Source organism: Arthrobotrys flagrans (genome assembly GCF_004000055.1).
Source record: "Arthrobotrys flagrans strain CBS H-5679 chromosome Unknown unitig_9, whole genome shotgun sequence".
In the NCBI taxonomy this organism is placed as follows: domain Eukaryota; kingdom Fungi; phylum Ascomycota; class Orbiliomycetes; order Orbiliales; family Orbiliaceae; genus Arthrobotrys; species Arthrobotrys flagrans.
In genome coordinates, this window is record NW_027137551.1 from 3,183,184 (window position 1) to 3,197,847 (window position 14,664).

Below are 14,664 nucleotides of genomic sequence, written 5' to 3' on the forward strand. Positions count from 1 at the left end.
ATCGGCTGATGTTGATGTTGATGTTGTGGCCGGCAGCGTGATTGAGCAGGTTAGGAAGCACTGGTGGAAAGATGGAACTCGCTCCAGCCAACCAGCTCCACACCACGAGCACAGCTCCAAGCGCACAGCTTCACAGGCGAGATTGACGGCGATGAGGCTGTTGAGGCTGTCGAGGAGAGGGAGGGATGCAATGATGTGCGATGAGATGGATGGTTGATGGTTGGTGGATGAGTGGATGTAGCGGTGGAGGCGGAGATGATATGATGTCGTTGTAGAAAAAGAAAAAGAATGGAATCGGCTAGTCCAAACGCATCCCAGCCCGTTCCAGTTCCAGCGCCCACCACACAAGCCGCAACCAGACCGAAGATTTTATATTTATTCGATATTGCATTAGACAATATAACATCGACTATCCTATACTACCGCTCGTGTCGGAGCGAGGCACGGGAACAGGCACAAGTACACGCACAGCTGCTGTGGAACCTCTGGGAAATGTAATCAAAGAAGACCCTCAAAACGATACCCACATCGCTTCGGTTGATTGTATTTCCGTGCCACACAGTCGATATACAGAAAGGGGGGAAAAAAATCCAACAAGATGATAGGGCGGCTAGCATTCCAATCCTTCCGGCCTCAGGTGCTCCAAAGACCATCTGTCCACCTTCAGCTGCTATCAATGAGGGGATTTTCTTCATCTTTCAACCTTCGTTCGTCTTCTCAGCAAGAAAAGGATGATAAATATGATGAAGAAGATCTCGACTGGGCTAGGAGCTGGATCTCGGAGGCTAATGTGAACAAAAAAATCGCTAAACTCCCTCCCAGTATTGGTGTAATAACCTTCTCAAGGTCCTCAGGACCAGGAGGCCAGAACGTCAATAAGGTTAACTCGAAAGCTACGCTTCGAGTGCCCCTTGATAAGTTAGGACTCCATATTCCTCGTGTGTTTTTCGAGGCACTGAAAAGCAAGGTAGGCATCAATCGTCGACGGCCCCTATATCATGGACATCACTAATAGTCTATACTCATAGGGGTCAAAATATCTAACGGACGGAGGGGATATGGTCATTTCCTCTGATTCCTGCCGCAGCCAGTTGACGAATACTAAAGACTGCTGGGCGAAACTCTACCAAGCTGTAATAAATTCAGTTCGAATACCCGGTAAAACAAGCCAAGGACAACGAAAACGTGTGAAGAGACTGTAAGCCATTCTGCGTTTCTATACATAAGGGAATTGATCAATATTGACGCTGGATAGAATGCAGATATCTGACGCAAAAACACGGGACTTGAAGTCCAAACTGTCCAAGAGAAAAGCGGATCGTAGAGGAGGACCCGTTGGGGAATGGTAGGGACAAAGCATTTAAGATCCATATCTCACTTTACAATTCCGCTTGTATGTATATAAATAATCATAGAACAGATGAGGTATCATTTAATAAATCAATATATAGAATACAAAGAAGAATGAAAATGAGGCAAAGGTGAAAGCGTGAAAATGATACTCAAACAGCTTGGCGCAATCGGACAAGATATTGAAGGTTGACAAGTCGTTTCAGTTAGTACAGAGGCTTCGGCACATATACCGGAACTTGGTATCTTCTCAAGATTGTCGTGTTCGTTCTAACAGTGTCATTGGGGAAAGTTGGGGGGTTGATGATTGTGGGAGTGTCCTCAGTAGGAGTGGTAGTGGTCGGAGTGACGTCCTCAATAGAAGTAGTCGTGGTGGTAGGGACATCAGCAGTTGTAGTAGCCACTGAGGTGAGTCTAGTCCTGGTCTTCCTTGTCCTAGTCTTCTTCGTCTTGGTTGTTCTGGTTTTGAAGGTAACGGGTCTGACAGTGGTAGGTCGCACTGGCCTTACAGTGGGCCTTACGGTAAAGCGGGTGCGGGCAGTGGTAGTGGGTCTAGGGTTTCCACCGTTCCCACCGTTGTTCCCACCGTTGTTTCCACCATTATTGCCACCGTTGTTCCCACCATTGTTTCCACCATTATTTCCACCGTTGTTCCCACCATTGTTTCCACCATTATTGCCACCGTTGTTCCCACCATTGTTCCCACCATTGTTGCCTCCGTTGTTTCCTCCGTTATTACCTCCATTGTTTCCACCGTTGTTTCCTCCGTTATTACCACCGGCATTGGGGTCATTGTCACTTGGTGTAGGATCAGGATCAGCGCTATTACCAGCGCCCTTAGCCTTGACCGTAAACCTCTGGCAATCATCCTGGGCACCCCTCTGCGCCACAGGCATGATCACAGGTTGATGGTTGCTTGCGGAAGACATGGTGCAAACACGATAGTTGCCAGCAGGAAGACCGCCGGCGACGTCAGCGGACAAAATATTATCGCCGTCCTGTGGGACGTTGATACCCTTGAAGAAGGCGAAGATTGCGGCTGGTGGTGGTTGGCCGGATGCATCATCGATGAGCTGGACGGTGACGTGAGTGTGGCCGATGATGATACCTAGCTCGGGATCTAATGTTTGGGGGGCAGCGTAGTATGTTTCTTGTGCGTCTGTTGGCAGGTAAATATATTAGTTGGATGCCTCTGTGATATCAAAGTAGATGCATAAAATATATAACACATACTTGTGAAGAACCCGGCCTTCAAGTTATTTGTCCTCAAGCTGATAGTAAAGTCCTCTCCCTCCTCAAGATCGGAATCCGGGTTTGGGAAAAGCAACAATGTAGAAATCATCTTATCAGCTGCTGGAATTTCACCCATGACGATTCCGTTACATGATCCGGTTCTGATTTGGAGACCGTTGGTCAAGACCTTTCCGGTACAAAAGTTGATGAAATTGGAATCGTCACTGCATTATGATTATATATTAGTACATGTGCATGTTTGTTTGATACAATTTCAGAGATTCACTTACGTCGCAGACTCCACTTGACCCGGTGTGATATCGCCGACTTGTCCGGTTTTCGAGCTAGCATCCTGAACATTCGCTGCAAGAAGGATCTTATCTCCAGCCGACTAATATTCGTTAGAATAGGGCCATCTAAAAGACACTATCGATTATAATAGCATACCTGAGCATCAACCCCCCTCAATGCAAGCGCCGAAGCAATAAGAAAGGAAGTAAAACCCTTCATCGTGAAGATAATCCAAATATCAAATCGACTTTACAACCAAAGAATGAAAATCCCCTCTATCAAAGAAGGTAATCTGTTCAAAGAATGAAAATTCCAAAAAAAAATATAAAAAAATAATGGAGATATCAAATCTTTAGAAAAGAACGACCAGCGGCGTGCAAGGGCAATCAATGCGCCTTGACAGGTAAATGATATAAAAACGCAAAGAAAAGAATGACAAGAAGACAAGCTTCAGTTGTTCAAGAATGAAACGATGGATTAGGAAAGGAATGAAAGAACTATTAGGAAGACTACATCGTTATATATTCCCTATTCTCCTGACCTTGATGCATTCGGACTAATCCGGATGCCACACTACTGGGTCCCCAATATCGAGCCCAATGACTTGAAACCAAGCGGTTCATGAGGGGATCGTCAGCGTAGCTTCAACAACAGGTGTGGCCCATGGGAAGGTCAAGTCCGAAGCATCCCTTTTAGAAAACCCAGTCCCTGGCCCTGAGCGGGAAACTTTCGGACGGCAGGTTTAAGAGCGAACGAGTCCGACACAATTGCGACTTCATAGAAAAAGCGTTTCTGTTTGTTTCGAGATCATCAACCCATGACATGAAAAGCTACTAGCTTGTGCAGATATGCCCAAGCTTCATGATAGTTGTGAGGGCATGACAATGGTGGGGCGCTGTTGTAAGGCATCATCGTAATACTCAAAATAGCCTCGTTTTCGGTAGTTCTTTCTCCTGTATGGTGAAATCTTGAAGAAGCCTATGTACACCGTCCGCCAAATTAACCTAGGGTAATCACAATACCAAGATCGATTATAACTCGTGGCTATGAGGGTGTCATCAGAAGTGGAGCGTTTTGCGGCACTCTCAAGGATGCATCCCATGCTTGTTTGCTCGCTAAAGCTACGGAGGAACACGAACTGTTGCGAATTTGTTTTCATGCCTAGAGCTAGAAGCATTCGGTGTCTGGGGTAAATTGAACATCTTAGTCCGGAAGGTCAGGAAAAGGGTGGATAAGGCGCACGTTTATCTGCCTGTCCCTGAGATAGCTGTTGAGGGGTGAAGGGGCTCATTCGGGTTGTGGAGCATGTTGTGTTTCGCTTCGTTTGGAGTTTCGTCTTGGCATTCAGCAACATTACCTAGCCTTGTGTTAGCACCACTGGGGTCTATAACCTAAACCCAACAGTTCCAGCGTCTAGGCAATATAGTTCTCGTGCGAATTACGAGATAGTGGATAGAGACCCTTGATTATAGATCCCAGAGTTCGGTATCCGGAACGTTTTATGTATTTCTAAAACTGTGTTGGATCATTTATTCGACTGGACAAGCCGGATTGAGCATCTTGTTCGTGAAGACTTGCTCCCTAAAGTCGATACCTTCAGTGGGATTTCTTATAATCATCGAGCTCGGACCAAATGCCGGATCAGCAGGAGGCTATTGTTACATATCTTTCTACCAGAGCTTGGTCTGTTGTCAAATAAATGATACTCGCTAAGCAGACTATCTTCGAAGGATCCACTATCGCGGAAATGCGGCACCTACACAGTCCCACATTGCCTTCGGAGTTAGTTCTTGGATGATATCATGGTAGTGTCGGATGAAGAGAATGCGACATTAAAACTAGTTATATTTTATCTAATGATATACTGGTGAATGTAAGATATATACAACGGCAGCTGGCCAATTCCCAAGCGGCCACTTCATGAATTCAAACCTTGCGAAATCAAAAAAAAAGCTTCCAAATCAAACTCCAAATAAAAACGCCAACATGTATGCTGCGAAAAGAACCAAGAAATTGTGCCTTCGAGTATAGTATATATCGCTATATGAATACTCTATTTATACACTAACTATTACTCTACCGTTTTCGAGATTGCGACGCATGTACACGAGGTCCCCGCTGGGTATGATTCTCCAGTCACTTTTGAGCATTGTTGTTGAAGACTAAAGGCTCTGTAAATCGGGAAAGGGGTCATTAGCTTTCAGTTCCAATCAAAATTTGTTGAGCGACAGTCATCAAAACTTACTCTCCAATAGCATAAATATTGTCCTCGACGCCGAACACATACTTCGTGACTCTGTTGGTTCCACAGGATCCACCTTGGGTGAAAGACACCTCGAAAACCCATCCGCTGCCGACTTCGTTAGGATCCGACGTCGTTGGTGGGATCCCGCGAATATTGCTGAAAGTGCTTCCTTGAACATCAACGCTAGAAAGGGTATAGCCGTTTGCGACGCTGCCGTCGATACGAACGACATATGTCGATTCCGCATAGCAGTCAATAACACCGGTACCGCCTAAGTGTTGAGGGTCATTGCATGATCCTCGGTTTTCAGAGTATTTCAATTCGAGTGTTCTTTGGCCAGTCGTAAGTGCGAATGGGGTGTAGGCGCCACCGTTCCCATCGTCGCCATTGCCACCTCTTGTGCCATTACCACGATCAGAACCAAGACTATCGTTATTGTCATTTTTGTCATTATCCTTGTTCTTGCTCGCGAGCACGCCTCCTACGGCGCCACCGATACCGGCCAATATTAAGATTATCAAAACTATTAAGACTATCCAAAATGTCTTCTTCTTCATTCCTAGAATTTTTTTCTCACCATCGCTAGATGGTGGATTATATGCAACAGGCGGTGGGAGAGTTGCACCCGCTCCCCCAACCTTGTCGTAAGGAGCTGTAGTATGTTGATCCGGGACAAGAGTATTTGCATTGCTATAAGGTGTCGGTGGTGGCAGTGGCTGGCTAACTCCATATGTCGGTTGATAATATGATTTTTCCGCCTCAGTGCCCATCGGTGCCTGTCCGTGTTGTGCATTTTGCATTAAGGGTTGATTTTGTCCGGCTGGGTTCGGAGATATGGCGTATCTATCGTAGGAGCCCCCTGGCTGAACTGGTGATATCGTCTGCGCGGATTGAGGGTACGCAGATGGTGGACCAAGTCCTTGTGGTGGCATGACTTCTGGATATGATTCATAGTGGTCTGGGACGGCGCCAGATCGAAAACTCATAGGAGGATTCGACGGGTCCACGATCTGAGGTGCTGAAGAAGGATCATGCTCCATTGCGTTCGAGGTTTCCGTAGGTCTTGCAGATGCAGGCTACGAAGTTTATTTTAGCTATAAGTAATCTGGGGAAATATTGATTAACTGTAACACAAAGAGAGAAGAACTCACAGTTATAGCGCTCCCCGCGTTATTCATTGCTTCGTGGTTTACTTCCATCTTTGGGGATTACTGTATTATTTCGAAACAAGTGCTAAAAAAAAAAAAACCGAGAGAAGTCACTGATGCCCCTTTAGTTAGCTCCTGTATTTATCAATAGGGTTTTGATAGGTGGCCCGCGAAGATGAAGAACCATGAATCAGCCAAGTAACTTACAATCACGGGTACTCTAAATAGGGACTTAGGTATCAAAATCCAAAAAATTATCGAGTAAATATGAACTCTAAAAACACAATACGAAGGGAAGAGCTTAAAACCTTTTCGCAGAAGGGATGTGAAAAGGGTGAACTTGAAGAATCCTCGAAGGGAAACCCGACCCTTTTTGTTTCTTCTGCAGAACAAGAGGCTGAACCTGCGCTAGATCGAAAGAACACCTGCAGCAGCGTTTCATCGCTGTTGTCCACGGGTAATGAGGTTACTTTTGGTTTAGGCAGGCTTAGACGCCCGCTGGCAATGAAAAGTTTCCTATGTTTGGAGCAAGAAAGGCCAGAATGGGTGCATTGGCAGCCAGGAGCTGGGAGCCGTGGAGTCGCAATTTCCTAATGCAGATAGCACTGGAAAAGTTGACTTGTTCGGGGAAAGCTTCTCTGCTGGAAAAGGATTCCAAATCCAACACTCATTTCCCTGCTGCAGTAACCAATCCCTCAGGATTTTGGCCAGCGTTAAAATGACTGCGACCTTTTTCTGATTGGTAGAACTTAACCAGAGTTTGGGGATTCGAATTGCCACAACTGATGCATCTAATATGTTGTCGCTAGGATCTCGAGGCTGCGAGGATTGGTTGGCTTTCACCGGACTGCAGCGGGTAATTCACGGAGGTATCAACACAATTGAAGTTATATTTGCTTTCGCTAAGCAAATTTATCGAATACTCTAGGGAGAAAGTGGGTTTTTTTAGCCCATCGATTTTGTGTAACGCGGGATGCTAGCTAATGCTAACTAAAGCTTAACATTTGTGGAGCAGATTCGAATTGCTTAAAACCAGGATCCGTACTCGTAGTGTAGATCCCCTTGCGTATCAAAGAAAAGAAATGTGTAGAAACTAACCGCCGAGCCAAGGATGGTTAGTTATAACGGGCCTATGGACTTAGGTCAAACGAAATAATTAAAAAGACAGAATAACGAAACCCACTACAAGAAATGATCCAATGCAAGGTAACAATGTGTACTTGTAAAAATATGACCTAAGTAAGGACATGCCTAAACCATTGAATGGTAGTCAGTTTAACTGTCCCATCTTGCAGAAAAAATGCACGCAGTGTGAATTAAACCCACCTATCAGGAAGAAACGTGAAGATAGCACGAGCAAAACCGTCTCTGGGTTTAAAAAAATGCAAAGCGGAGATGGCTCGTGAGACTGAGAGGAATTCGAGTTCGGCAACTTCAGACTACACCGAGTATATTAGCATGTGCACTTCCCTAGGATCAACTAAGGCTTAACAGAGACTTACATCTTGATCGTCTCGGTAGACGTGGCCATCATATATTTGGCTTCCCAGGCAATGGCGATAATGATCGAGGCTCCAAGTTAGATTAACCTCTCTAATGGTAATTGGGCTTCGGCCACGGATACACAGATAGCGGGTAGCCTAAAGACAGGATTAACACGAACCGCGGAAACGAATCGATCAGGGTAAACGTACCCCTTTATCAATATATCCACGAAGAGATTCGGGCTTAACAGGAACGTAGGCACCCCAAGGAAGAATTCTGGACCGCCATTCAACCATTCCGAGCTCTTCATCTTCATATGGGAAGGTAATGAACCCGGATTTCCGCTGGGATAGAAAATCCTGCGCCCCTGCCGGAGTGAGGAAGCCAAGCAGCGCGGCATATGCCTTAGTCAGTTTAATTTCGATGACACGCGTGTTTTTTGTAGGCTCTATGAGATCAAGAACTTGCTTGACCTTGAACCCATAAGGAAGCCCCGCGATAATAACGGAACGGGAAGGCGTGGTGCCACCTAATATCGTCAGCTTTTCTTCGCTGACTATTAGAAAGGCAATTCTTACCGTTATCCTCGGAAGAGCTAACAGCTACTGAGGCTGTGGGCGGTAGATCAGCTGCTTCGACAGCTGCTTCGGCTTTGGCAGTGGCTTCGGCAGACAGTTTTTGGACAACTTCTGGGAGTTGTTGATCCTCTTTTTCAAACTCCAGACTAGTCAGATCAATCGCAACATCCCTGGAAGTCGGAGGAAATGGTTTCCGGGCAGCGGCTAGCGTGGTTCCAGCTTCGGTGGGTTCACTTGGTTTCTTAGTTTCGATGCCGTCGATTACGACTACTAAGACTGGACTTTGACCTAGGCGCCCTTCGCCTTCGGCATTGAGACTAACAGTGGAACCATTCTCGAGAAACCCTCCCTTATTAGTAGTCATGAAGTCATGGTTTTTGCCCAAAACTAGGACCTTATCGAGCTCGATGGAAAGTTTAGCTGTAGCTCGGATTGTGGGAGCTTGTTGAGAGATGCCATCCTTGCTCTCGACAGTACCTCGAACTACACATTCAATGTCGCCTAAGTGGAGGATGAGCTTGGAGTCAGTTTCTTCAATGTGATGCCAATTCTGGCAGGTTCTAGGGGCGGTGTTCGCTTGGGATCCTCCTGTCGATTCTTCGACGGTACTAGAACTAGTAATGTTAGGTTGGTGTCGATATCGATCAAAACAACAGTGAAAATAACAGCTCTTACGTTGGGCCAGGCTGATGAGGCTTAGGGGGTTTGGTATCGAAAGTGTTAGTACTATTAGTACTATTAGCCGAAGGGCTACCGTTGGGCTCAGTTGCGGGGACTGCAGGAGCTGCAAGACGTAGAGCAGCAAGACGCGGGATTGCAGGACGTGGGGCAGACGGAGCAGGGCCAGGTGGTGCTGCCCAGCGTGAGGCACCTAACCCACCAGGAGGGGGCATCGATTCACTCCTAGGAGGCATCTTTACGGTTTCGATAGAGTACTTAAAGGAAGGTTCGTGATAGCGTTCGATTAGTAATGAGAGAAGCTTGGGATTTCCTGATTTGTGGAAGTTAACACGATGGTGAAGGTGGGAAGTTGAAGACAATACTCAAGAAGGGGGGTTGTAAGGAAGGTAAAACACAGTGTGCCTAGGTAGAAGCTCATTATAACACCTACACAATCTCTACCACTGGTCCACCACGGCAAGTCAGGAATCTCTTAACAAACGATCCCCAAACCAATACCGACTACAGATGGTAGGTACCTGATCCCTATGCCGGACTCCTGGGCCAAAACAGTTCACCTATGGACTTATTCTAACACTGACAATAGATATGCACGTCGACGTAGGCACGCAAAGTTGTAAATTACATCTGTTTCCACACAGAGTGAAGCCGTTTCTGATCCATCAATATTTAGCCATGAGGTTTCTGGCGCAGCTATATACACCAGTTTGGCTCAGTGTTGGGTCTGAGTGATAGCAGGCCTTCTCGGCTTCCTGGCTAGATTATGGACACCTTGGAGTCAGCAAGGAAGGATGTTCTGTTCCTAGCCAGGTTGTGCGAGGTTAACTTACGCAGAATGAGCACAATCCTCCAGTGCCTTTATCTGTTTTTTACACTTATAAACCCGCTTTTTATGTGAATACATAGGGAAGCAAATGTCCCAAGCATGAGCTTCTGGTCCGCATAGTTCGTTGACAATCTAGTATGTACATATCCATTGGTAAGCATTAAACAGCCCCGATGCCAGGTGGTGGAGAATTTCCATACTGGGAGATACCCCGCCCCATCGTGTGCATAAACTTGAACATGTCTACGGCTTTCCTGAACTGAGTCCCATTTCCTTAAAGCTGTTGTAACACCCGTCACACCCCACCATGCTATGACCATTCCAACGAAGATGACCCAAACGATAGGCCGTCGTAGCGCACGGAAGATATGGGCTCCGGTTTGGCCCGCGGTAGGGCCATCCGCGAATGGGGTGAAGTTATCAGCCCTCGTCCGCATTGTGGTCTTTGAATTAGAGTGAGAGATACTAAGAACTTTCGATGGAAGCCGAGAAGTGGTGCATGCACGCATGCGTGTCGTGGAACGTGGTCGTGTGGTCCTTGCGGAATCTGGCCAGTGTAACGCGAGACTAGCCAGTGTTGTATTTTGGAAAACAACACTGTTTAAGCTAATAGCAGTCTCGAGACCGGGCTAATAGCTGGTCTGCATGCTTGCTACGATAGAACTACAGTTAAGAATGCACGCTTAGGGTAAAGGGCTATCGATGGGTAGAGCGGCCCTGTTTCTTATGGTAAACGTACAACTTCAACCCTAGGGAAAAATTGCAGATGGCAGCTCATCGTAGTCTGGGGTTCATCAAAGGGTTGTCTTTAACATTTGCTACTGTACATAGGAGTTGAGGAAGAACTGAAGTATAGCTTCGCTAACTTTATATATTATTATATATTACGAAATACATTTACATGATTTACAAGATCTTACTCTCTGGTGGTCCCAAGTAGCTAGGAACCACACCACCCTGGTTAATAACGAACTTCTCAAGCACAACACCCGGCTCGAGAGCCCAGAATTTCAGAGTGTGCTTGCCTGGTGCCACAGTATGGGTGGTCTCGTAAGTCCAAATATTGTTTGCAACAGCAATAAGCCATTCTGGTGGAAGGTTTCCTGGGGAGCTCTCATCGGGGACATATTTAACAACCTTAGGAGTCTCATCGTCAATAGCGATAGCGTATTTAAGAGGTCGTCCGGGGTAGTTGTTCAATCCGGGACCGAAGTAGGCGGTAATATTGGTACCCTTGGCTGGTGAGCTAAAGGTGTAGATATCATACTCCAAAGCGGGGCCGCTTGGGGCACTCTGTGTGCTCGCTGTATTGTCCTTGAGTTGGACACCAGATTTCGTCCGGCCGAAACCCGGAATGACCTCATAGGCAGAATTCTTTCTGGTAGCATGTTCCGCTTCAATGGAGATGTATCCAGAAGATTCTGCGAATCCCTTGAATCCAGAGGAGACAGCAGTCTTGCTAATTGGCAAGTGGATGGATGGCGCGTTGAAGTCTCCGTATGGTGCGGAAGACTCAATATCGATGAAGGCGATATTGTATCCGGCTGGTGCGTTAGCCCAGTCAACGGAAAGCTCAACTCTGATGTCGGTGTTGCTTGTTTGGGATGGGAGAACAGTTCCGGTGGACTGAGAAACCTTGATCCATGGGTTATGTGGCTTGATAGTAAAGTTGAATGGCTCGTTTCCTTTGTTGAAAATTTCGATCCATCGAGACCCGACAGCATCATAAGTATCTAGGACAGGAAGAACGATGGTGTTATTGTTGAAGGCTCCAGCATTGTTGTTATCGTCTCCGGGAATGGAGCCGTTGCTGCCTTCTCCAGCTACACCGAGAGCGCCTGCAAGGGAGTTTTGTGGGAACTGAACGAAAGAGAGCCCGCCAATAGTATTTCGCATGGGCTGTTGCCTAAATTTTGATTGCATCGTAAATTAGGATAAGTTCTATTTAAACTTAGTATCGAAGGACTATGCGTGCTTACCAGTAGTTGTACCCGAAATGGGTCTGATCCAAAAAGTGAATCCACTTCCCGTCAAGAAGCTCATCCCATTCTTTCTGCAAATCGAAGTCTTCTTGGAACCTCTTCTGAACGTAGGAGGTAAGATAATTGGCAGAGTTTCTTCTTTGAGAAGCATATCTTTGGTTTCTAGCGATGTTGATATAAATATCATGGACTATATATCCAGCCTTGGCCTTATGCGAAACAAGTTGGAAAAAGGCTGGCTTATACTCTGCAGGGATCTTGCTGTACAAGGCTTCAGCTCTGTCGGAGAGATCCTTCCACTCGGCAAGGACGGTCTCAGCTTCTCTATAGTTGATAACACTATAGATGCCAGGTTCGAGCAACTCGTACTTTCTCCTGGCAGTCAGGAAGGAGTATCTCTCCAAAAGCCCCGCGATTTCTTTGGCGTATTGTGCTCCGAAGGTCTTGGTTGCGAATTGCTCAAGGTAACCGTTGATACCGATCGATGTGACGGATGTAACGTTATAAGCCAATGCGAACCAGAAGTCAATTGGTGTTTCCTAGTACCGGAAATAATTGTTTTAGTATATCCATCACCGAAGTAGTTCATAATGTTCCCACAGGGAATACTTACAAGAGTCTTCAAATCACCAACGTTGACAATCCAAATTCTATCGGCACCACGATCATAGGACAACTTCATTTGTTGGTAGGTTTGCGCAAGAGAGACAGTGTCGATCCACTTGTAGTCTCGCGGGTCGCCGACGTAGTCGAAGTGGTAGTAAACACCAGCACCACCCTTCCTGCTAGGTTCATCGCCAATTGGTAGGCGGCGAACGTTGCCCCAATTGTCATCGGCCCACAAGAACGTGATGTCTTCAGGGACAGACAATCCTTGTTCGGGGTATCCTTGGACTTCCTTATACAAACACCACATCTGGGGAACAGTATCGACTGGGACATCGAAGACTTCATCAATGATTTGTCGCTGTTCGGCGATAACTCTCTCAAGCAAAGCAATATGGTTAGGGTTGTCGAGAGCAGTGTCACCATTTCCGCGCATGGCCATTGTGATAAGGTTTTCCCAGGGCTTTGCGCGGCGAATAGTTTTATACCAGAAATCAACGATGTTCTTTTCATTGACGGAAAAATCCCAGGTACCGTTTCCGAGAGTGTTCCATTCCTGTAATGTATATATTGTCAGCCTCTTAACATCATAGCAGAGCCATATCCTCGTTTTGGGCTTACCTTAGTGGAGCTGGCCATGGGCTCGGTATGAGAAGCTCCCATAACGATACCGAAATAGTCAGCAGTATACTGGTTCTCCGGGTCATCCACAGCGAACATGGAATTCCAAGTAGTTGGCCAGAAATAGTTGGCTCTGAGTCTCAGCAAGAGCTCAAAGACCTTAGAGTGGAATTCCTTGTTAAATCCGGGTCCATATTTTCCTCGAGGGAACTTAGCATTGACCCAACCAGTCAAGGCAGGCTGCTCGTCGTTCAAGAACAGACCACGATACTTGACAGAAGGTGACTTTTGAACGCGGTCAACATCCAATGCATAGATGTTGGTGCGCTTAACGGTTGGGACATCTGCCCACCAGTACCATGGGGAAACACCGATTTGTTCAGAAATATCATAAGCACCAAAGATCGTACCCCGCTTGTCAGAACCGGCAATAATGAGAGCCTTGTGGATTCCTGGAGCAGTTGCGGGACGGAGGAGAAGTTTAGTAGTGTATGATTCCCATGTCCCGTTTATCTTAGAAACGTCTAGGTCTCCTTTGGCGATAAGACCGTCGATAAAGGCGGACTTGCCGATTGTTCCGATGATAATGGCAAACTGGGTCTTTGGAAGACCCTTTGTTGTATTTTGGACATGGTAGTCGAGGTCCGTTCCAGTCACTCTTCCAAAGTCTGCGGCAAGATCCTTTCCTGCTCTGATGACACCCGGCCAATCTAAATATTAGATATATGAGTTAGCAAAACATTTAGGTCGATTGATTGATCAATTATAACGAAGCCTGGAAGATTGTGGATCGCAGCAATAAATATTTAGTGTACGAACCTCGGCCGTCAAGCACAACGATAGCATTGTCATCGGGCCCAGCTAATTGGATACTTCCTCGAGCGGAAGTAAACCCTATAACTGGAGTCTGCCCAAGTGCATTGACAAGACTACTGCTAACCAAAGCAATGGTCGCCACGCGCACAATATCGAAAAAACGCCCCATGATTCAATTGGCGATTCGAAGAACCACAGTATCTGTCGCGATGTCGCTGAGGAACAGAAGAAACCCTTGCAGAGGGGTCCAGCGATCTCCCCATCTTTTATACTTCCACTGGAAGCTCTCAAAGTACTATGACAACCTATCCGTTGGCCATTCTTGTGTCCATCCTTGGGCCACAACCCTTTTTTCACAAGACCCTAAACCTTGTCAAAAGAATTTTTGTTATTAATTAACTTTTCTCTGTGAGGAGAGAGTTGTGATGTCTCTGCTGGGGTAATAGGATCCGGTTGAATGATGGTTTTTACCCCAGATCATGGAAATCCTGGAGCTAATTTCACAATTGGTGAGCGATCGATGGAGAGCATTGCCTAATCTAGAGAAACGTGCTGAAGCTATTACCATGGTGGACCATGTCAGCGAATGCATTTATCCAGGTTCCGATGATGGAAGTTGCTGCGGATCGAAGGTACGGCTGCTCAATAGCCGTAATTCGTGTATTTATGGGATCTGCGAGTTTATGTTCTCGAAGCTGGCGTGTGCGATTGGCCTACCTATAGCGACTAGGGTTTTCGGGGCTAAATGAAGTACCGGCAGAATTGAAATTCCAGCCGAAAACGCCATGCGGAGAAACTGTAG

The 14,664-nt window shown here is 46.4% G+C and overlaps 6 protein-coding genes across 6 annotated transcripts; 1 reads left to right on the top strand and 5 right to left on the bottom strand.

Annotated features, from left to right (window-relative positions):
- Nucleotides 1-676: 676 nt before the first annotated feature.
- DFL_006289 (uncharacterized protein) lies at nucleotides 677-1,349 on the top strand (the record flags this gene model as incomplete). The annotated part of the gene is made up of 3 exons (XM_067635682.1): nucleotides 677-967; nucleotides 1,029-1,198; nucleotides 1,256-1,349. The coding sequence occupies 3 exons, from the start codon at nucleotides 677-679 to the stop codon at nucleotides 1,347-1,349; spliced, it is 555 nt and encodes a 184-aa protein (XP_067490087.1).
- Nucleotides 1,350-1,556: 207 nt separating this feature from the next.
- DFL_006290 (uncharacterized protein) lies at nucleotides 1,557-3,093 on the bottom strand (the record flags this gene model as incomplete). Its single annotated transcript, XM_067635684.1, has 4 exons — nucleotides 1,557-2,509; nucleotides 2,584-2,807; nucleotides 2,874-2,974; nucleotides 3,031-3,093. 4 exons carry the CDS (start codon nucleotides 3,091-3,093, stop codon nucleotides 1,557-1,559), a joined length of 1,341 nt encoding a protein of 446 aa, XP_067490088.1.
- Nucleotides 3,094-4,945: 1,852 nt separating this feature from the next.
- On the bottom strand, nucleotides 4,946-6,318 carry DFL_006291 (uncharacterized protein; the record flags this gene model as incomplete). The annotated part of the gene is made up of 3 exons (XM_067635685.1): nucleotides 4,946-5,045; nucleotides 5,120-6,195; nucleotides 6,271-6,318. 3 exons carry the CDS (start codon nucleotides 6,316-6,318, stop codon nucleotides 4,946-4,948), a joined length of 1,224 nt encoding a protein of 407 aa, XP_067490089.1.
- A 1,265-nt stretch (nucleotides 6,319-7,583) lies between these two features.
- Nucleotides 7,584-9,244, bottom strand: DFL_006292 (uncharacterized protein; the record flags this gene model as incomplete). Its single annotated transcript, XM_067635686.1, has 5 exons — nucleotides 7,584-7,706; nucleotides 7,770-7,907; nucleotides 7,962-8,281; nucleotides 8,331-8,938; nucleotides 9,006-9,244. 5 exons carry the CDS (start codon nucleotides 9,242-9,244, stop codon nucleotides 7,584-7,586), a joined length of 1,428 nt encoding a protein of 475 aa, XP_067490090.1.
- Nucleotides 9,245-9,673: 429 nt separating this feature from the next.
- Nucleotides 9,674-10,274, bottom strand: DFL_006293 (uncharacterized protein; the record flags this gene model as incomplete). The annotated part of the gene is made up of 3 exons (XM_067635687.1): nucleotides 9,674-9,767; nucleotides 9,842-9,969; nucleotides 10,038-10,274. The coding sequence occupies 3 exons, from the start codon at nucleotides 10,272-10,274 to the stop codon at nucleotides 9,674-9,676; spliced, it is 459 nt and encodes a 152-aa protein (XP_067490091.1).
- Nucleotides 10,275-10,743: 469 nt separating this feature from the next.
- On the bottom strand, nucleotides 10,744-14,031 carry DFL_006294 (uncharacterized protein; the record flags this gene model as incomplete). Its single annotated transcript, XM_067635688.1, has 5 exons — nucleotides 10,744-11,743; nucleotides 11,817-12,358; nucleotides 12,433-12,981; nucleotides 13,047-13,756; nucleotides 13,866-14,031. 5 exons carry the CDS (start codon nucleotides 14,029-14,031, stop codon nucleotides 10,744-10,746), a joined length of 2,967 nt encoding a protein of 988 aa, XP_067490092.1.
- Nucleotides 14,032-14,664: the final 633 nt, after the last annotated feature.